General features: G+C 39.4%; 1 protein-coding gene and 1 non-coding gene across 4 annotated transcripts in view; one reads left to right on the top strand and one right to left on the bottom strand.

Annotated features, from left to right (window-relative positions):
* Positions 1 to 21971, bottom strand: part of dmd (dystrophin) — a 361679-nt gene that overhangs the window by 153154 nt on the left and 186554 nt on the right. For all 3 annotated transcript variants that reach the window (XM_061715918.1, XM_061715919.1, XM_061715920.1), the window contains 6 exons: positions 21821 to 21949; positions 19965 to 20157; positions 15708 to 15853; positions 2820 to 2920; positions 374 to 485; positions 142 to 255 (listed from right to left, as the gene is read on the bottom strand). In XM_061715918.1, the coding sequence (XP_061571902.1) occupies positions 142 to 255; positions 374 to 485; positions 2820 to 2920; positions 15708 to 15853; positions 19965 to 20157; positions 21821 to 21949 (795 nt within the window). The remainder of the gene's footprint in view (positions 1 to 141; positions 256 to 373; positions 486 to 2819; positions 2921 to 15707; positions 15854 to 19964; positions 20158 to 21820; positions 21950 to 21971) is intronic.
* On the top strand, positions 3212 to 3283 carry trnap-agg (transfer RNA proline (anticodon AGG)). The gene has a single exon. It is a non-coding gene; the product is annotated as a tRNA-Pro (tRNA).

Genomic DNA, 21971 nt, shown 5'->3' with positions numbered 1-21971 from the left:
GATGTTTAACTGTGCAAATAAATAAATCTAAATCTAAAAATCTACATTGTTTTAGCCAGATGTTTCATTGTACTTGTAATTAAATGATTCTACCAACCACAGAACTGTGTTTTAAGTTTGCCTGCACGCATGTGTCCTTACTGTACACTGCTCTAATTGCTTCTCCAGTGCTTCAGAGTCTCCCAGAGCAGGCCATTCTTCATTCAGAAAGACATCCACATCTGCCATCCATTTCTTTAACGTCTTAATGTCATTCTGTGGGGAAAGTGACGGACAGGAAATGACATGTACATGCGTTCTTCAAGTCATGTTATTGTATAAATCTGCTTTCAAAAGTAATTCCTAAGACACATGAGCCCTTAATCAGCTTCACCTCAAACTGCATCAGTTTGGCCATAAGCTCCTGGATTCTATGGGCATTGTCTGTTAATGAGGAGCCTAGTCGTCTCCAGCGTGCCATGACTGCATCCATCTCTGTGCGGTACCTACAACATAGCAGAAAATCAAGGAAATCATTTTTTGACTGATTTTATCATGATTCTATACTGGAATACCGGTTACATGGCTATGGAACAGAGAAACTCTTCAAAATGTGTGTTTGTTCAGTCAGTACATGTTGCACATAATACACAGGTAGACACATTTGTTGTTCTCCTTCAGTTAAAAAAGAAAAACCTACAATGGTCAATGAAATAACTTGAAACTGACAAAGCTAATAACAATTCATTTAAAACATCTGATTTTAAACAATTGTGTATGGTTGCTTGTCTATGTAGCCCTGCGGTAGACCTGCAGTGAGCTGGAATAGGTCCAGCAGACCCCCTGAACCTGTATAGGACTAAGCGGGTACAGCAAATGAATGACTGATTTCAAATGAAAATAGATGTTGCTTTTGAATGATTAAAAACATGAAAAAAAACAAGCTTATTAAGCTGGCCATGACAAATTTGTTGGTATTCCTGTGTCCTGTAATTAACATCACACGTCTGACTATTCAGAGAGTTAAAAGTTATCACTCTGCTTTTTGGTATCATGGTGTTAACAACTCTGAACATGGACCGCAGGAGACAGCTGACTGAGTAGATTGGACAGGAAATTATAGACAAATGTGTTAAAGGTAGAAGGCTGTAACATCATCTGTAGCCAACCCCCCTGGACATGGCTGCAAGAGGAAAGCTGATAGACAAGTCAAACCGGCTGATAATGTGAATGGTAACCAAAGAGCCCAGAACAACTTCCAAAGAGATTCAAGATGAACTCAAAGCTCAAGGTACATCAGTGTCAGATTGTACCATCCATTGCTGTTTGAGCCAAAGTGGACAAGCGAGGAGGACTCCACATTTGAAACCATATCGTAAAAAAAAGCCAGACTGGAAGTTGTCAAAATACAAAGTGACGAGCCACAAAGCTCCTTGCATCAACTGTGAAACATGGAGAAGGCTCAGTTGGGTTCTGGGGCTCTTCAATGTTTCTGGTTGAGGGTATCTCAAATCTGTGCCTGGTATAATTACCTTTCAAAACGTTTGAGGCATTCTGGAGCTAAATATGGTGCGCACTATGACAAAGCCTGGTGTCGGTTGCAGGCCATGAGTCCTCCAACAGGACAATGACACAAAAACGCAGCAAAAACACCCAAGAATGAACACCCTAGGACAAAACATTGGACTATTGTGAAGGGACCTCCTCTAAGCGCTCGTCTAAATTGCAGTCCCACCCTCTGATCATCCCACTGCTGCTTCCACCTGTCTTGTATGGATGTCTGGTAGATGCCTGCTGACATCCTGACCTGCAGTGCCTTCCCTAGTCATCCCTGTAGTACACCGACTAAACATTGTATCCGTCTCCCCTCTCTTCTTCATTCTCTCTGTCTGTTTTCTCTTTTCCTGCTCCGCCCAAAGTGGAGTTTTTCTTGCCACTGTTTACTTAACGTTTTTCCCACTAGGGGAGTTTTTACCTGCCATTGTGTGATAATAATTGTGTAATAATTGCTCGGGGGTCATGTTCTGGGTCTCTGGAAAGCAACTAGAGACAACTTGTGTTGTAATAGACGCTATATACTGTAAATAACATTGAATTGAGGGAAAGACTCCTCTCAGAGCTCAAACCCAAGAACTTCTTGCTTTGGGCAACAGTGCTAATCACTAAGCTACTGTATTGTCCCGAATATAAGACGACCCCCTCTTTTTCAAGACTCAAGTTTGAAGAAAGACTTTTTGAACACCAAATTCAATTTTTATACAGAAAATAATGACAGTACATCTGAAACAAATGATTATAACAACATATTCGAGAGAAAAAGCATGTTATTTTGCCTCATTGAAATCATTATCTTGAAGTTTGCATCATAACTTCTCCTCAGCTGCTGGTTTACCTGCCGAACTTCCACCCTCTTTTCTCCAGATTGTCGCTACGTTTCTCCACTTTCTGTTATCTCTTCTCTTTTCTTTCTTTTCTTTCTTATACTATTTATTATTTTTCTTCTTCGTGACAGAGGTTCGCTTTGGCCCGGGGAGTTAAGTTCAGCATTCGCTTTAAAGATAACTGGCGCCATCTAGCGGCGTGAATGGGTATAACGTCTAGACCCCGAATGTAAGACGACCCCCAATTTTTCAGTCTTATTTCAATGCAAAAAACACCGTCTTATATTCAGGCCAATACAGTACTTGTTTTATTTATTGTTTGTCTACCCAAAGCTAGATAAGTTCAAACAAAGTTAAAACTCACTATTTTACAAATTTACTAAAAATATTAAAATGTACTATTTTTTGTTAAAAAATCTCCTCTAGAAATACACAAAATATTTTGGTTATAGATCTTACTTTTGACTGATGTCTGGCGGGGCTTTGAGGAAAACCTGCTCCACAGCTGCGTTTAGGTAGTCAACCTCCCCCTGGTGATCAGTCAACGCTGCCTGGAGAGCCTGGACGGGGGACAGAAACACACCAAACTTTGTTCACAGAAACCTTTTTTTACGGCCAGATGTTCACATGCATCAACATGCATCAAATAATAACATGTAGCAAATCTGGGTTGAGTTTCAAGGGGCATCTTTGTGCCAGCTGGATGTGAAAGAAACAATCACACTGTGTAAGACATGGGGGGTGGTAGTCTAGTGGCTACAGAGATGGGCTCATACACTTTCAGTACACATAGCTTTCTCTTTCTCTTCAGCTACTCAGTCTTCATCTCTAGCAGCACAAACAAGAGATGTGGCTCGTTGGTCTAGTGGTATGATTCTCGCTTAGGGTGCGAGAGGTCCTGGGTTCAATTCCCAGACGAGCCCCAGTTGGAGTACCTGTAGGTTATGCACCCATCTTAATTTGTGAAATTGTGTTTTATGGGTGTTTTATGATGGGTGGTAGTCTAGGTTTTGAGCTGAGCTAGGTTCAAGCCCCAGAACATCCAACCAAGCTCAACCACCTTGAGCCCCTGAGCAAGGCCTTAACCCTAAACTGATGTACTGATGCTGCTAAAGCAGCAGTCTGAGACACTTCAGGGAGAAATTAAGTCTCATAAACAACCTGAGAGCTAAGCTGGACTCTCAATAGACTCAGGAAGGGTTATCATACCAAAATATCATCTACAGACATGGATCTTTTTCAAAAATTATAAGCAAGTTTGGTCACCTTGAGTGGTGCTGATATCCAGAGGTGGACAGAGTACTCGACCCCAGTACTTGAGTAAGAGTACAAATACTACTGGTCAAAATTTACTCCGTTACAAGTAAAAGTAGCTCAGTCAAAATATTACTCGAGTAAGAGTAGAAAAGTACTTGCTTTTAAAGGTACTTAAGTATCCAAAAGTAAATGCTTTTAAATTTACTTTAAGTAAAAGTAAGAGTAAGAGTAAGAGTAAATTTCTTATTTTCCACATCAGTAAATTACTATATTTTTTCTAAATTAATTTAAGTTGTAAAGTTTAAGTTGTAAATGTCTGTGGTTTGTCTGTGCCCTCGTTTTTTACTCGGTCGACCTCAAACATTGAGTTAAGATACGGCCAAGGATTTAGTGAGTCCCTGCTCCGAGTCCGGCTCATTATCAGACTCAGACGACTCAGCGGATTGTCTTTCTTCTCCTGACGCAGGCGTAGCCATTGTTGCAGCTCTGTCTTGACTTGTTGCGGTTCTGTCTTGACAAACGCAGGCTACTTTGGCGGTATGGTTTTGAGGAGGCTTGACGTATTTCCGCTTTACGTACATCCCAGTGGAGAGCGTGCACTGTGATAGGTCTCCTCCTTTGACAAAAACAGCTTGTGTCCAATAGGATTTTAGGGAAGAAGAAAAAAGAGCAGACCTGAAAGTAACAAGTACTTTTCAGCCTTCCTAGCAATGTACTCGAGTAAAAGTAAAAATATTTGTCTTTGAAATGTATTCAAGTAAGAGTAATAAGTACCAAAGAAATCTAATACTCAAGTAAAGTACAAATCCTCTGGATATGTACTTAAAGCAGCACAACGTAACTTTCAGCTTTTGTTGAGTTTGGCGTCTCCTTTGGACAAAAGCGGTAGTGCTTTACCAGTAGTGTTGCAGGGTTCCTACCATGCTCCTCAAAGTTACATAGTGCCAGTGAAGGCGATAGAGACCCCTCAGACCATGACAGAGGTTCATTAAACCTGTTGGAAGTTGATGTACCATCACAATGACTCTGGAAATATTATATTAAGGTGGAAAAGTTACGTAGTGTCGCTTTAAGTACAGTACTCAAGTAAATTGACTCCGTTACTGTCCACCACTGCTGATATCTGGTCTGGCCCATGGACTAATGGAGTAGAGAGAGAAAGCTATCCTGCAGCAATATTCAAAAGAGACAGAAATGCATTTGCAGATGCAACTGGAGCAGACCAAGAATTCATACACCAATTTCACTTGTAAATATGAAGCTGATCTTCTCTCAGCAAGACATGAGACAGAAGCTCTTCAGGAGGATTTTGCAAATAAATGAAAGCTCACAAAGAAACAGAGACCAGCTGCTTATCAACAACTTGAGGGCAGACCTGGATGGTCTCTGTGAAAAGATGGAGCAGGAGAGGGCCGCCTGGCAGCAACAAGCAGAAGAAACTGAAAGACTGCTGCGGTGCCGCAAGGATCCATCCTAGGACCACTATAGTTCAGTCTCTGTATTAACAATCTGTCAAGTTGCTGCCCAGCATCAGTAACCTGGGGCTTTCCTCTGTCACCGCTGGGAGGAGGCGGGGCTTCTGGTCCTCCGTGAACGCCTGCTGGCCTGGGTTCGGGTTTCTTCCTTGTCAGTTTCTGGTCTCTCGGGTGGCGGGGTTGTGCCCTCCCTCCTCCACTATAGTTGCAGTTCAGGTAGAGCATCGTTTTGGCTTTACACACACACAGTTACACAGATATACACACCTGCTCACTCAACAGCATAGTTTTGGGGGACAGATAATCCAACACACTCTCACTCCGGACGCGTCCAAAACTGACGCTTGGTCTTGACCTTTGGCGACACCTACTGACGCAAAAGGTACCTATCTGCGTCTCTCTCAGACGCAAGAGGAATACTATTGATTAGGGGTGGGTATTGGGAAGGACCTCACGATACGATACGCATCACGATACTTGAGCCACGATGCGATACACATTGCGATATCCCGATTATGCGATATCCCGATTATTATATTCTACATAGTTCACCGAAAAATTTAAAAATGCATTACACATCTTAAAATCCAAGTTGTATATATGTACATCAGATGATAGTGATGGATCTTAAAATCCGAGTTGCACGTTCATCAGATTATAGTGACAATTCATGGGACAAACTGAGTCAAAACAATGTTTATACAAGCTAAAGTTACAACATATTGTATATGTTTTTCATATTATTTACATCATATGAAATTAACATTAAATTTAGTATGAGGTTACTTTAATTATGTGGCAAATGATAATAAACACAAGAAAGATGGGTACTAAAACCAAGGACAGGCACAGTGATCAGTCAGTATAGATATAAATCCATAAATAAATAAACCTCTGTCCATTATTTTTCATTTTTTAAGGACAGGCAATTGTGTTATATAAAAAATAAATTATAAAATGAAATAAAACGTGAAATAAAACCTGAGCTCAGTGTAGAGAGTGGCAATGCCCAGGACTGTCACTTAGGTAGGAGCACTGGGTGATATAATGGGAAAAAATCGGGGATAAAAAAAAAAAAAAAAAAAAAAAAAAAAAAAAAAAATCGATATTAAAATTTTGAATATCGATATTGAATCGGCTGGAAAAGTATCGCGATATATTGCCATATCGATATTTTTGCCCACCCCTACTATTGATTCCAATGTAATCGCGTCTGCGGTTATATGTGACGCTCACAGCAGGTGATCAAATACATATACTTCAATTTAAAAGTGTGGTTTGATGACATTTCTAGCGAGAAATATGCATTTTCTCTTCAGTGAGTGTATATTTTATATTAAAAACATTACTGTTTACTCAAGCGAACTCCTAAATTAAATACTTACCTGCTGTATTCTACTGCCCTCATTTTTAACAGCTTGTGCTCTTACAACGTCATATTAAAACAAATTATAATTTTAATATATGATATATTAAAATATATATGATATATATTATACATTAAAAATGCACATATGCCATAGGTTTTTACCAACTTGGTATTAACCATTAATATGCAGACAAAAAAAATCAATCTGCACAACAGTTAACATCAGTCATGAGTGATTTATTTATATGGTTACAGAGCTCTCATGTGTATCTTAATGTGTCCACGACTGTTTGTATGTATTTTTCAAAGAGGGTGATTGCAGACATAGATCCCAACATCATGATGGTGCAGCGTATAAAGTTTGAGGTTGTTCAGTAATTTAAATATCTTGGAGTAATTTTAGACTCACAGCTCAGGTTCAAACAACATGCTAAAAAAAAAACTCTGAACAGAATGAAATTTAATTTATCCAATTTCAGATACATCAGGGACAACGTAACCCTTGAGTCAGCTAAAATGTATTTTGCTGCAGTGATTATGTCACATACTGTATTTCCCCACTGCTTAACCACTTGGGCATCAGCAAATAGAACAACTCTAAAACCTATTTAATCAGTAATATACAAACAAGCTCTGAAAGTACGAGATAAGAAGCCCAAAACATACCATCACTGTCAGATCCTGCAGAAGCACAACCGACTACACTGGGGTGACTTTTTCAAATACATTGATTAATATACAAAATCTTTCATGGCTTAGGCTCACCTCCATTACAGGAACAGCTCTACCAGAGGGGAGATTGCTCTGTTCCCTTCAGAAAAAGCTTTCAGTTAGTTCCCTCAGAGCATCTCATACCTGCAGGGAACTGCCAACTCTCAGCTCTTTTAGCAAACATAAAATCATGGCTAAAATCATGGCCACCATAGCTTTGCATCATTTTAATTGGGTCCACTGTTTTTTTTTTGTGTTAACCGTCTCTATGTCTTATGTCTTTCTGTGTTTTTCTGTTGATTGTATACTTGCTCTTTCTTTTTAGGGAACATCTAAAAAGGAACCTGCTAAAGGACTAAAGATCTTGTATATTTGCATTTTTTCAATGTTTTATTAATACCGTATTTTCCGCACTATAGGCGCACCTAAAAGCCTTTAATTTTCTCAAAAACCGGCAGTGCGTCTTATAATGCAGTGCGCCTTATATATGATCATTACGGTAATTTCTGTTACTGTAGTCAGGGGGATTGTGGGTAATGTAGTTGGTGTTGCCTAAGTAACGGCGCTAAAAACGTCAGGAATCGCCACAGACGTTCAAGACAACAGCAGCGACGCTGACTCGCATAATGGAGACTTTGACGAGACGGAGCAAAGCTGGTTTTTATTTTGTTAATAAAGTTTGACATACGGTACTTTTCTTGTTTTTTTTTTTTGCATTTGCTGTAGGATTTTGTAGCATTTCCTGTAGCACAGCTCCATCAGGTAGATACGTAACTCAACCCCAGCCACTATAGTACGGTATTTTACCATATATTTAGTGCGCCTTATAATGCGGTGCGTCTTATATATGGAAAGGTTTTTAAATACATCGTTCATTGAATGTGCGCCTTATAATGCGGTGCGCCTTATAGTGTGGAAAATACGGTATATGCTGTCCCTGTTACGTTTCCAGGTGGAGCTTGAGAAGATAAAAACTTCATACAAAGAGCTCAGCTCTTAGGAAGCTGATGTTCTCACAGCAAGAACGGAGGGAGAAACTCTTCCGCAGGGGCTTAAATAGAAATAAAGGCTCAAAGAAACAGATGAAGGACCAGCTGCTTATCAACAGCCTGAGAGCTGAGCTGGATGGTCTTTGTCAAGAGATGTCAAGTGCTGCCAGGGAACAAGAGGCAGAGGAAAAATACCTGCATTTGCAGGTGGATCTGCAGCAGATCAAAGCTTCATATCAATAGCTTTTCTGTAAATATGAATACTGTATGTAAAAAAACTCTTCAACAGGAACTTCAAGAAATAAAGGCTGCATTTGCCACATTTGAGGAAGTGAGCAAGCAGTTCCCAGAGGAACTGTTGGCTGAGTGTTCCCTGAGGTTAATCTTGACCCTGATACCTCAGAGTCGGTGCAGCTCTGAGAGGAACCCCTCCTGGAGGAAATAAACGAGGTTCATCCTGATCCTGTTACCCCAGAGTCGGTGCAGCTCTGCGAGGAACCCCTCCTGGAGGAAATAAACTAGCCTCATCCTGATCCTGGACTGGAGATGCCCAAGGAAGCTCTCCCAGAGACAGATAAGACGACTCATACAGTTTTTAAAAGAATCAGGCGCCCATGGGTTTGAGGGAACCAAAAAAGTGGAAGAAAAAGCCTACTGTATCTTAAGTTCACCATCCCTTCCTTCATTATTCATTATTGACTAATTAATTGATTGATTTCAAGATTTTATTCTTGAGTTTATTGCTTGGCCACATATTTGTGGATATTGATTAGGCCTGTGTTGAAAAAATCGATTCTCCGATTTTAAATCGACTCTCATATTAATTCCTAACAATCGATTCATATATGTCTAAAGATCGATTTAAAAAAAAAAAAAAAAAAAAAAAATTTCATCATTACATTACAACTTTTGGTACTTTTTTGTTTATGCCCAAAAAAGGAATATTTTGTTGGACATGAGAATAACTGGTGCCATGTTTTTGCCTTTAAATATGTTTAAAAGGTATGAAAACATTAAAGTTTTCAGTTATAATTGCATAAATTGTCTATATTTCTTTGCTTTATATACTGTCTTGGGGTTACATTTGCATAAATGTTAAAAACCAAATTCTCATAAATGGGGAAAAAATAAAAGCGATTTCTTTCGTCCTCTGTTTCCTCCCTGGATCTGTTTGGTAATTCTGACCCACATGATGTTTCTGAAAGCAGTTCTATCAGCATTCTGGTAGGTGATTGGTCCTTACAGCATCATTAGCTGCCAATACTTGCTGTTGAATCTCAATATAATACTAGTATTAATATGTTGCAGAACTACAGTCATATAATTCATGCAACAGCTGAAAAAACTGTTTTATTAACAGTAACCCAAATCAATATCTGATCGAATCGAATCGGATCGTGATAATCGATTCTGAATCTTAAGAATCGGAATCGAATCGATTCTTGATATTTGAATCGATCCGCAGCCCTAATATTGATAATATACATTTTTTTGTCCATTCTTATTTTCATTCACTTTCTTTATTGAGTCATTGATTCATTGCATGATTGAGATTTATTTTCTTTATTGATCAATTTAAACCTTTTGTAAGAGCCATTTGTGTTATTCTACCAAATGTGTTTATCTTGTGTTTTTGTCAGCCTTCCGTCCACTAGGGGGAGTAGTCATACAATCAATTGGGCACGGTCTATTTAATCAAGGTGTAATCCCACACAGGAGACTGTGTGGAGGCAAACGTTTTTTGACCGTGCATGCGTGTAGAGGAGAAGTAAGAAAAATAGCAGGGTGATATTTGTCTGTTTATTTTATGTTTACAAAACTAACAAGTGGCAATACCTGCATGAACACTGTAAGGAATAAAATTACATTGGGAACATTGAAACATTGGAAAAGGCTCGTATTTGCACGCGTCATAACTGAACTCTAATCACAGCCAGGTAGTGACTTTTTTGATAAGCAAATGGTCGCTATACATTTTACTGTTGATTTCATTGCATTTTTGAGGTTTTTTCTGTTGGAAACTTTCTATTTGTTATTTCTGGGAATCCAGGTTAAATCTGATACCTCAGATTTTAGTGTATCTACAGTTTATCTGTTTTAATTCCTGTTATTTTAGATTTTCTTTTAATTAAATCATCTGTTTTGACTAATATTCACTGCCAACCACTGATTTTTTGGATTTTGATTAAATGCATGCCAGTTTTTATTTATCGTATATTTATTGTTTTATTGTTTATTTTATCGGACAAATGTTGTGTGAATGTATTGATTGCTTGTGTATCGGTTTAATTCAATATATTCTTGACCCTAAACCATGTGAATATTTTGGAGTTTTTCAGAATCTTCGGGCCATTATTTTCACCATTCTTCCTGCAAAAAAAGCTTTAAGTTCTGTTGCATCAGCTGATCTGTTGAGTTCCAGGTAGAAATGTCTTCTTTAAATCCAGAACTGAGACAAAACCCTCCGATTGTATTTCACGCAATTCATTTGTGGGCTTTCAAGATGTCTCCAAAATCCTGATCCTACTATAGAAGCTATCCTGTCTATTTAACTCACATCTGTTCTTCTCAAGCAGTAAACGGTTCTGTTGCGCCTGCTGCAACACAAACCCAGAGTATGAACCATCGCCTGCTGTGTTGAACAACTTGAGAGAACTTGTGGTACAGTTTTACAGCTTCTTTTGTTTATCTAGACAGGTATACGTGCTGTTTACGTCTGACACCTCCCTCATGAATGAGAGTTGCAGTTGCACTTCATAAAAATACAATTAAAAACACACAAAAACAAAGTCAACTGTTTAAATGATTTTTTTCTGATATCATTAATCAACAACAATTGATGGAAGCGAATGGCAGATTTTTTTTATCCGTACTCGACTCAAAGAACGCATGACAGTTGATGTTTACGTATCGTCTTAAGTCATATTTTTCTTAAGTTTTTCAAAACCAAATATTTGGTTTAGTTTTTTACTCTCTTTTAATAAACCATTTCTACGGAAGAGTATTAGGACCATGCAGGAGAAAAAATATTTGAGAGAAGATTTTTTTTATTGTGCACTTGAGACAAAAAGTCGAAATGTCGAGATTAATGTTGAAATACAATTTCAAAAGTAAAAATTTCGTGAATAAAGTCGAAATTTCACCTTTTTTCTCAACATTTGAACGAAATTTTGACTTTTTTCTTGAAATTGTATTTCAACATTAATTTCGACATTTCGACTTTTTTCTCAAAGTGCATAATAAAAAAAAAATCTTCATCCCCTAAAATATTATTTATATTTTTCTCCTGCCTGGCCCTAATACTCTTCCCTACATTTCTGTATGTTTGCTCGTAGAAGGTTATTTGTGGCTTTACATTATCTGCGTGTGTGAAACTGCACGTACGAGGGACTCTGACTGCAGGAATAATGCACGTGTATTATTCACATCACCCACTTTATCTATGGTTCATATTGCTCTCTTTTGGAGGATTGACAGTGAATGTATTGAAGTTATACGATTCCTCCCCAAACCTCCACAAAATTAATTACAGTAAATGTGATAAAACAGAACAATACAGCAAGTAAAGTGATTTATGATTTACAACCACTTTTGCTTTGGTAAGGACCAGAAGATTATTTTTTTATTGTACACTGATACCAGACGGTGTGCTTCCTTTTCACATTACTGTAAAAAACTGTTTTTAACATTATCCTCAAAAGAAACAAAACAAAACACAGTAATAGAACAACAGTGAAGGCTACGGTGTATTGAGCTTATTAGTGTTAGAGCCTTGTACTTTACCACCTGACCTGACTTTTGTAAGAATTGTTACCAACTCTCCATGTTTAACACCATCCACACCTCTGTTTAAAACATTACAAATACTAACAATCTAAGATGTGAATAAGTATCAAACAGGAATCCTGATGTATAAAATCATATGCTCTCTGTTAACTTTACCCAGAAATTTTCAACATTATTTTGAGTTTAATTCTTATTATCATTCATACTCCACAAGAAGAAGGAATGATTTGCATATCCCCTTCTGTAGAACCGCAGTTGCTAAATGTTCATTTATGTATCAAGGTGTATCAACATCTAAGTGAAACATGTTGAACATTATCTGCATTCAAAAGAAAGCTGAAAAAAAGTTTATAGATTTTTAATATATCTGTGTTTTTCATTCACCATTATTCAAATATATTTCTAAGCTATTTAATTGTATTCTGAAGTATCGTATAACTCTGAGTTATCCATTATACTGTATAGGCCTATGTATTGTGCTTATAAGGTTTTGTGAATTATAGTTTTTTATTTTTTCTTGTTTTTAGGACGGGGGAGTCGCTTATAAGCCCTTCAGGTTTTTTATGACCTCTCCTGCACATCTTTTCTTAACTTTTTCCTCTGCGTAATGTTCCTTTTTACGAGTGCACACAATAAAACAAACAAAGTGGCTGTCAAAACCCCTCCACATTTCTATGTGCAGCATGGGTGGATCTGGAGAAAAATCCCTTAAACGTACATCACCAGGACACAGCATTCATTTGTGCGGGAAAGGGGGCCCAAACCTTTGCCAGTAGCTCCGGCCGGAGAAGATGTTCAAGAAGATCCACAAAAATCAAACTAGGAATTAAATTTAACATGGGATCTTACCTTTGTGACTATATCTACCTTAACTTGTTCATAGAAAAACAATTTGTTCATGAGGGAAACACCACAATGCTTCACAGCCAACACGTACAAAGTAAAAAAGTAAAAACATTCTGCCTTCGGAGCAGTCAAGGGTGACCTTTCTAATTACTTTTGCATGTAAATCAGTCCTTCAAGTTGTTGTCTTTTGTTTGTTTGTTTGTTGGCTTTGTTGGACATAAATCTGTACAAATGTACTGCACCATGGGCCAATATTTATAATCTAAATCATTCGTGTTTACTATCCTGTGTAAGAGAGAAAGAAAGAAAGAAAAAAGAGGAAGAGGTAGTTCAAACTATTTCTTCCTTCAATGATCGTGGACAATGTAAGAAGCCTTGTGAATTCAAAAAGAAAAAAAAGAAAGTTTGGAGCACTGACCCAGACCCAGTGTTGCTCTATCTAGCTTTCAGATGAGACAGACAGAACCTGGGGCCGAGCACAATGACCGATTCAGCAGGGATTAGCTCCTCTTCAATCCCACTGTCTGGGTGTGTTCGTCTGACTGTGAGCTTCAGTTTAGTTCAGTTTCAGGGGGACCGCGACGCATGCATGCATTTTGAAACTACTATTGTTTAAAATCATTCATGGACTTGCTCCTCCTGTACTGAACCAGTTTATAAAGGTTTATAAAGGTGGCATCAATATCCACACGGAGTGCAGCTAGAGGAGATTGTGTGGTCCAGTTTAGGAAAAGTGCTTTTTTCTATCAGGGCTGCTCGTGAGTGGAACTTCCTACCAACTGAGATTAGAAACCAATCAAATTATTCTTCTTTTAAATTTAATTTAAAAAAAGTGGTTAATTAGTGGTCAAGGCTGTCAACACTGAATTTTAGTGCGTAATTTTCCTGGCTTGCTGCCCTGCCTGTCGGTGTTTGTCTGATGTCACCTGTCATGTTGCCTATTAGTTTGTCTAGTTATAATGTTGCTTTTTGTGCATGGCTTTTTATTCTGTGTTTAGTGCTTTTGTCTTGTTTGTTTTTGGCCTCTTAGTGTGTTATTGTGTCTTGTGTTATTAATGCTGATGTTACTGTTGCTGCTTCATGTTGTTTCTGTTTTCGTTTGTAGCAATTGTCTGTTGTTGAGCTTATGTTAACCTGTGTGTGTATGTATTTTAGCTTAGTTTTTTACTTTTTAATCTTTATTCTGATATAGCCTTTTTATTCAGAAATGTTTTATTGATTGTATCTAATAATTTTTTCTTTTAGGTTGACTATTTTTACACCAGTCCAGGGACAGTGGATACAAAATAGCCTTTTTGGCTAATTCCGGCACATTTTACATTTGTTTAAATTTGTTATTAATGTGCATTGTCCCTGCAATCTAAACCTTGAAATAAATAAATAAATACGATTTCAGTTTGACAAATGCAATATTTAGTTTTGTTTTTTTAAGATGACATGAATGCACCAAGACAACGACTCACAACCAAGAGTTCAGCATCCTGGTGCAGGACGCACCTTCTCAGTGACACATCCAGATGATCCATGACACCATCTGCTGTTATCACCCAGTTCCTCGCTGCTCTGTCTGTGTTCTCTTCCTGCACATGATAGCTGAGTATGGGCTGTTGGAGTCCAATCTGTGTTCTTGATGCCTTGACTTGGGGAAATGCACTGTATCTCATTTCCAATAGTGCCTATTTGTTTTCATCAGTGTTTCAAGATATTTCCAAAATTAGCGTTTTAAATGTGGAAAAAAAGAATAACTAGAGTAGAAAAGTGGGAGAGTAAAAAATCTCAAGATGTTGTCAAGAAAAGTGTATTATGTCCAGCGCTCCTGCAGCAGGTTACTGAGACAGATGGCAGCCTGCCGGAGAACCTTACCCTGGATTCACACTGAAAGCGCCACAGACGTCATATGCGTCCAGTTGCCATTCATTTTCTATGAAAGCGCGCTGCGAGAGGCGTCGGAGGCGTCGGGAGCAGCTTGTTGGAGGCGTCCAGAGCGTCAATTTGAAGTTTGAAGTTGAATGAGCAGCGGCAACGCCGAGGCAGCGTCCAATCACAGACCGGGATTCCCGTAGTGAGAAGCTTCAATGCACATTGTACTTTCATGTACACACAAACGTACACTCATTCACATGCATACATGAGCAGAACTGTGCACTAACACACTTATTTTATCAGGAATTAATATATTTCATCCAGCAAACTGACATTTTTGCTGATTTGAATGCCGTTTCTACCTGAACTGCTCATGTGAAACACGTATCTGATGGTTGAGGAGCTGGATGGTCTGAACGATTTTATTTTCTACATCGATCCAACGCAAAATAATTAAAAATCGTGCTTATTAATCTCAAAACACAGTTTAAAACATTATGACCAAATCCGCTCCGACAGACTGCAGCTTCACCGGGACCAACAATGATGGTTGCTGTTGATCCAGGAACAACCTTGTTAAGGAGCATCAAACTCACTCTTATCTACGCGGAAATAACGCTGAAATATAAAAAAGGCTTCCCATAGTGTGATCCATGTTGAAAGAGGAAACTGAAGATGTGCACGCTATATATAGATATATATGTAGACCATATTCCCCTTGTTCCCTCCAGTTCTGCAGTGCAGCTTGAAGGCGTTGACAGACTTTGGCGAGCAGCGATGCAGGCGTCCCGAGCCTCCACAGGCCATTTTTGACGCTTTCAGTGTGAATCCACCATTAGTCGTGCCAAGAGACGGCAAGGAGATACAGCGGAAGCTCCAGCATGGGATGGAGTAAGGGGAAACAATTCAATCAGGAGTAAACATAGCATCCTCCTCTCCGTCTCTGACCTCACAGCCTCCCCGAACCCTCGTCTTCACTGTCAAAACCAAACGGTCTAACTTTGCACCAGAGTATGTAACAAAGAAAACATGGAGATGTGAGCGTGTATACCTGAACGTCCTTTAATCTCTGTTCCATCACAGGATACTCTGTAACAGCTGTGGATGGGACGGCCAGTTTGACTTCACACTGCTGCAACCATGCCAACAGAGTTGATATGGTCTCCTTATATCGGTCTGGGGGCAAGCTTTCCAAAACTAGGGACAGACATGGAGACAGAATTGCAGCATTTTAAAAGGCAAAGATTAATTCTTTATTGTACAAACATGATGTTCAACATCAACCAGAATACATGTATATTACTTTTGACTTCATAGTCTTCTATAGAGGGAATGCGCATGACGTCACAGATTGCGGCTTCACAGCAGGTTACGCCCACTGAGTGGCAAAAAAAGACTGAGTGGCAGCGTAAACTTTCAGTTTGAGCAACTGGAAAACATCTAAAATAGGAAAGAGCTGTTGTGTGATCGACTGTACTCATAGATTTAGCAAGAAATTGGAGTTATCATTTTACAGACTGCCGAAAAATAAGCTTAAGAGACACAAATGGATCGCTGCAATTCACAGAAACAACTGGATTCCAGGCACCGAAACGTGGATTTGCGGTTCCCATTTTGTATCCGGTAATGTTGGATTTTTGGGTAGCTAACGTTAAACCGTCAAATCATAAAGTTTGGTGTCCTCATCACTTTAATTTCTACAACAAATCCTGCCTTGAAGTAGGACCAAGCGTCAAGACTTTTGTAAGCCTTCAAGCTTTGCTTTGTGTATTTCCCCGGTGTAGAAATTAAGTACATATAATTTATCAGGAAATTGGATTTGTGGCTAAATATTAATGTCCATGGTCCTTGTGACCCAATGCTTTTGCTGGATGAAAAGACAAAGCTTGCTTAACAAGGATACAGTGTGGACTGAAGGCATTTTCACAAATGAACACAAAAGATGTTCCACATAATGAGTCTGTACATTTCTGAGTTTCTGTCCACATGTGTGCATCACATCTATCATCCAGCAGGAAAACAATGGTTTCCAGGACTTTTGTAAAAAGGGCAATGTGGCTTCAGCTTTGCTTTCTCCCTCAATTTGTGCCTGGTTTGCTCTCTGCGGGCCTGTTCTATTTTATTCTTATGTCTTTCATTTCTTTTTTACCTTGCAGCCAAGACTAGGCACAAATCTAAAGACTGGCCAGCTGGATTACCAAAGCTACCACTTTCAAGTCAGAAACAAACCCAAGCAGAGTCCAGCTTGGCCTTCGACTTGGCCCACTTGTCTGCTCTGGCTTACAAAGCACCTCAGCCACATGTGATACTTCTCTGCTCCTAGATCAGCAGGCTGCCAACTCTGGCTGTAAATATCTCTTTCTTTTGACAATTTCATTCAGATTTTGAAGGAAACTGACGAGAAGGGATTGTGAAATGGTAGGTCAATACTTTCACAGCCTGTGTAGGTCAAGGGGGGTCTACAGTCAATACCAATCAAATGGTCACTCTTTGAAAAGGTCCAAGAAGATGCTTACATAATCCTGATAGAAAAATGCTTAAATAGATACATTATCCTCATAATCCTCATATCTTCTTCTGTGCTTCTGGTGCAGTTACAGTTAAATAGATGGTTGTTTCTGTTTCTGCCCTTTTGATCTTTGAGACACTGACTACGTTTACATGCAGTCAATAACCCTTTTATAACCGGAATATTAACCCGGTTGCGCACGGCCATGTAAACACCAATAATCCCTTTTAATAACCGGAATTTGCTCATATTCCGGGTTTTTAAAAACCCGAAAATGACCTTTTCTAACCCGAATGTTTGGTCATGTATTCGCCTAACGGGATATCCCCATCAAGAGGAACAGGAAATTGTTTTCTGTGCAGGTTCTTTTCGCAAAGAATCTTGGTCTTTTGAGTTCAGGAAGTTCTTATAAACACGGAGAAACGCAAGACCAGGAGGAGACTAATCACTTCATAAATGTAATGAAAGATATGAACATTTTGTCATTTGTAGACGGTAGAAAGTACCGGGATAGTGAGATTTACAAAAAGGTGAGCGAAAAGTAGTGCGAAGCAGGATTTGTACGCACGCCAGACCAGATCAAGCTCCGCTCGAAGACGCTAAAAAAGGCGAACTACAGGGACAAGTAACAAAACAACTTCTACTGGGCTGTTCATTATCCACCGTGGTGCTGTTATTGTTGTTGTTTTGGATTTGGATATAGGAAGAAGAAGCGGGAATTGCGTCATGACGTTCTCCGTGCGTCGCTGGTTTAATGGAGATATCCCAAATGATTACAATTACCATGTATACAGGGATAACCCTGTTTGCTCACGCATGTAAACAGATTATTCCCAATGTTTCAGTAACCGGAATATTGACCTTAACCTGAATTTTAACTGCATGTAAACGTAGTCAATGTCGTGGTCATGGTCCCCTGGAAGGTTCCAGACACGTTACACAGCTTGCTGTCTGGTAATTGGGAGTCTTGATTCATCATAGTGTTCACACAACATGAGTCTGAAAGTCCCTTTTCACCCTTGATCCGGAGCACATCTATTACTTCCAAAAAAAGACCAGCAATAATGATTTGTTGGACCAAATTAGGTTTCCACTGTATGATGGTCTATTTCTGAGCCTCAGGAGCCAGACATATTGACACTGTGTCTGGACGGGATTAACAGACATTTTGCACAGTTACTTTGTGGGTGGTCTTTGTTAACGTAGCTTCATACTGTAGAGCTTATCTAACATTTAAGGACAAAATAAGTTGAGGGGATCCTGTCGGAAATGGAAAATGAAGCGGACAAGAGCCATGTCGAGTTTGGTCAAACTGTGTTATGCAATAAAAAATTATATTAATACTGTTATGATTGAAAAAAATAAAAAATAAAATGAATGTGAATGCTGATATGATTGCTCCTGGCACCCCATATATCTGTACGGAAGAGTATGAGGGCCAGGCAGGAGGAAAATAAAAATAATATTTTAGAGGAGGAAGATTTTTTTTCATTATGAACTAGAAAAAAGTTGAAATGTCGAGAAAAAGTTGAAATGTCGAGATTAATGTTGTTGTAGTCAATGTTGAGATTCACAACAACAAGGTTCAGAATACAAGAATTGGCTTTAAGATATTGATTTGAAACACATATCACACATATGCAGTTGCATAACTTCAGAAACGTACCCTTAACGTTCCACTCCAAGGATGTAAGTTAGTTAGTTAGTTACGGCTGCTGCTGCAGAGCTGTCAGTTGCTCTCCTAACTGGATTTAATGGGCCAGAGGAGACATTTCGACATTATTCCCGGAATTGTATTTCAACTTTATTCTCAAAATTTCGATTTTATTCACGAAATTTTGGCCTGATTCTTGAAATTGTATTTCAACATCAATCTCGACATTTTGACTTTTTTCTCAACATTTCGACACTTTTCTTGAAGTGCACAATAAAAAAAAATCTTCCCCTCTCAAATATGTTTTATCCTGCCTGGCCCTAATACTTATTGGCAATCTGCTTCTTTGTTCCCTAATGCTTCAGCACCGTCACGACAAAAGATTAGCATATCAAACCATATCAAAGATTTCCCCTGTAGTAGCTGGCTGTGGAACATCAGGACAAGCTGATCCTCTGATTGTGGTGTTTCCATTGAGCTAGTTTCGTGAGGTTACAAAATTATCCATATGTGATGGGATTTTTCTGCTTCACTTCTATGATTCTTTCATGACTTATGGCACTTTTTCACTAATACCTACTCAGCCCAACTCGACTCGCCTCGCCTTTTCGCTTTTCCACTAGGGGTCTAACGTGTTGAGTAGATACTTTTTCTGTAGCTACTCTGCCGAGGTTCTAAGCTGCTGAGTCGGCTGTATCTGACATCATCACACTACAGGCCACCGATTGGTCGGGGGGTTGGAGTCAGACGTCTGAGTCAGGAGGAGGAAATCAGCGAAAGAGCAACTCGCGGCTTCTTGTTCATTTTATTCGACAGGCAATGAGAGCGCAAAAGTCTGTTTCATGATCCAAGTTGCTGAGTAGTAGCTGAGTAGGTACTAGTGGAAAAGCGCCATGAGATACAGGTGACTGTCATTAACACACTTGTGCAGACCTTCATGACAAGCTGCTGATGATTATTGATTTGAATCGGATGTGGTGAAGCAGGGACACATGTGAAACTTGACGACCATGATTGCCCACCCCTGGGCTATAACAACAGAAATTGAAGGCAGCAAACCAAATATAGGGCACACATAAAAAAAATGATGTCGGAATATTCTGCACAAAGTGAGTTAAAGTAAATAAGCATCACTCTTCTCTCACCTAATTGTAGCTGCCTCTCTCTTGCCCGTAGATCTTCCAGGACCTCATTGTAGTGTTCTTTGAAAGCATTGATATCAGCATCCAGCAAGGCTGAACAATCCTCATCCCCTTCCTTCTCCGCCTTCAGCTCCGTCAGCTGCTTCTCCAGAAGGTCAACTTTGGGTTGTAGGGAAGACAGGCGAGCCAACTCTTCCTGTCAGGACAGAGGAGTAAAAGCACAGGAAGGAAGTGCTTGTTAACACTTACTATTACTTTACTGTAGCCTTGAAAATATCATAGGAAAAAAATCAAAATTAAAGCTGCAAGCAGCGATGAACGTGCCCTCGCGCGTGCAATTTCCACCAATTAAGGTCAAGGACTCAAAACGAAGTCCGATGACACCACCCATGACTCTTTATGTGAAACCATTCAAAATTTATGGCAGAAAGTAGGAACTATCAAATATGGACATATCAGATGAAGGGGGGGGCGTGCTTTTTGGCGTCTAGCGTCGCCACGGTAATGCTTTTGACTAAGAAAAGTAATGCGCGTCGTCGCAGGATGGAGACGGACATTTTGATGTATAACACACCTGGGTGCACGTTATGGTTCGGGTCGTATTAATTGCCGAAGGAATGGCAATAAATTGCGCCAAAATTACACAATTAATTCAAAATGGCCGACTTCCTGTTCGGTTTTGGCCATGGCGCCAAGAGACTTTTCTTTAAGTTGCGACATGAAACAGGTGTGTACCGATTTTCGTGCATGTAAATCAAACCGTATTGTGGGGCTTGAGGCACAAAGTTTTCCTGGGGGCGCTGTTGAGCCATTTTGCCATAACCATTAATGCAAACCATTAAATATCAAATTTTTCGCCAGGCCTGGCTTGCGTGCAAAATTTGGTGACTTTTGGGGCACATTTAGGGGGGCAAAAAGGCCCTCATTTCGTCGGAAGAAGGAAAAAAAAAACGAGAATATTTCCTACAGATACAACAGGGCCTTCGCACTGTAAGTGCTCGGGCCCTAATAAATACTCTGTAAGGAACAGATGTCGTGAATGAACAGTTCACGTTCATAGTTCATCATTTTCACTTTGAACTAGTTCAAATTCAGTTCATTTCAATATTTTTAGGGGAGAAGTACGAATGAAACGCCCCTCTATCCTAAAACTGTTCACTGTATGCAATCATGTTTTGTCCTAGTGGCTTTTCAGCTTTCCTCAGAAGCTGTAAATCTCCAACAATGTAGTCCATTATCAGTTTGTCTACCTGTTGCAGGTAAATAGAACCCCTGAAGGTGCAGCAGTGGGACTGGGGTCGTTTGGGGCTGTTGGGTCTTCTTGGTCTTTCCTGATCACTTTGTTTGATTGTCAAGAACTTTTTATTTTATATTTTCTCACACTGGACAGATGCTTTAACATGTATTTTAAGTATTCTCCACATGATGTCTCAAATTTGAAGTTGACGAGACAGACATTCTGCAGACACTTTTATCCAAAGCGACTTACTGTACAACTAAGAGAACAACACAAGCAATAAATTACATAGGAGGGTACAGCATGTAAACGTAAAACGATCTGCATCCTTTTTAACAGTTTAGGTAGATAAAAGTCTCGGCCACATTTAAGTAAAATAATAATATACTTATATAAATGTCGAAAGATCTATTTAAAATTTTTTTTAATTATTATTACGGACCCACAGACACTTTGAAATGACACCACGGACCACTAGGGGTCCTCGGACCTCCGCTTGACAATCACTGCTGTAGAAGACCAATGAAATCCCGATGTGTGCTCCGGTGTCTAATATTGTGTGGTTAAACAGTAACAACTGAACAGTACCGGTCAAAGCATCAACTCATGACATGTTACTAACCCGACATCGGTCCAGCTGTATTCTGAGTGGTTCTGGGTCACATGCTGGAGGCGCCTGGACTTTGAGCCAGTTCTCACTGTTATCAACCGTCTGCTCACACAGCTCAAACAAACTGTAGAAGGCCAGCACCTGCAGGACACAAGACACATCC

The sequence above is a fragment of the Cololabis saira genome, chromosome 24 (assembly GCF_033807715.1).
Source record: "Cololabis saira isolate AMF1-May2022 chromosome 24, fColSai1.1, whole genome shotgun sequence".
Lineage (NCBI taxonomy): Eukaryota > Metazoa > Chordata > Actinopteri > Beloniformes > Belonidae > Cololabis > Cololabis saira.
Note: the sequence above shows the minus strand (reverse complement) of the source record. Positions and strands in the feature narration are given on the sequence as shown.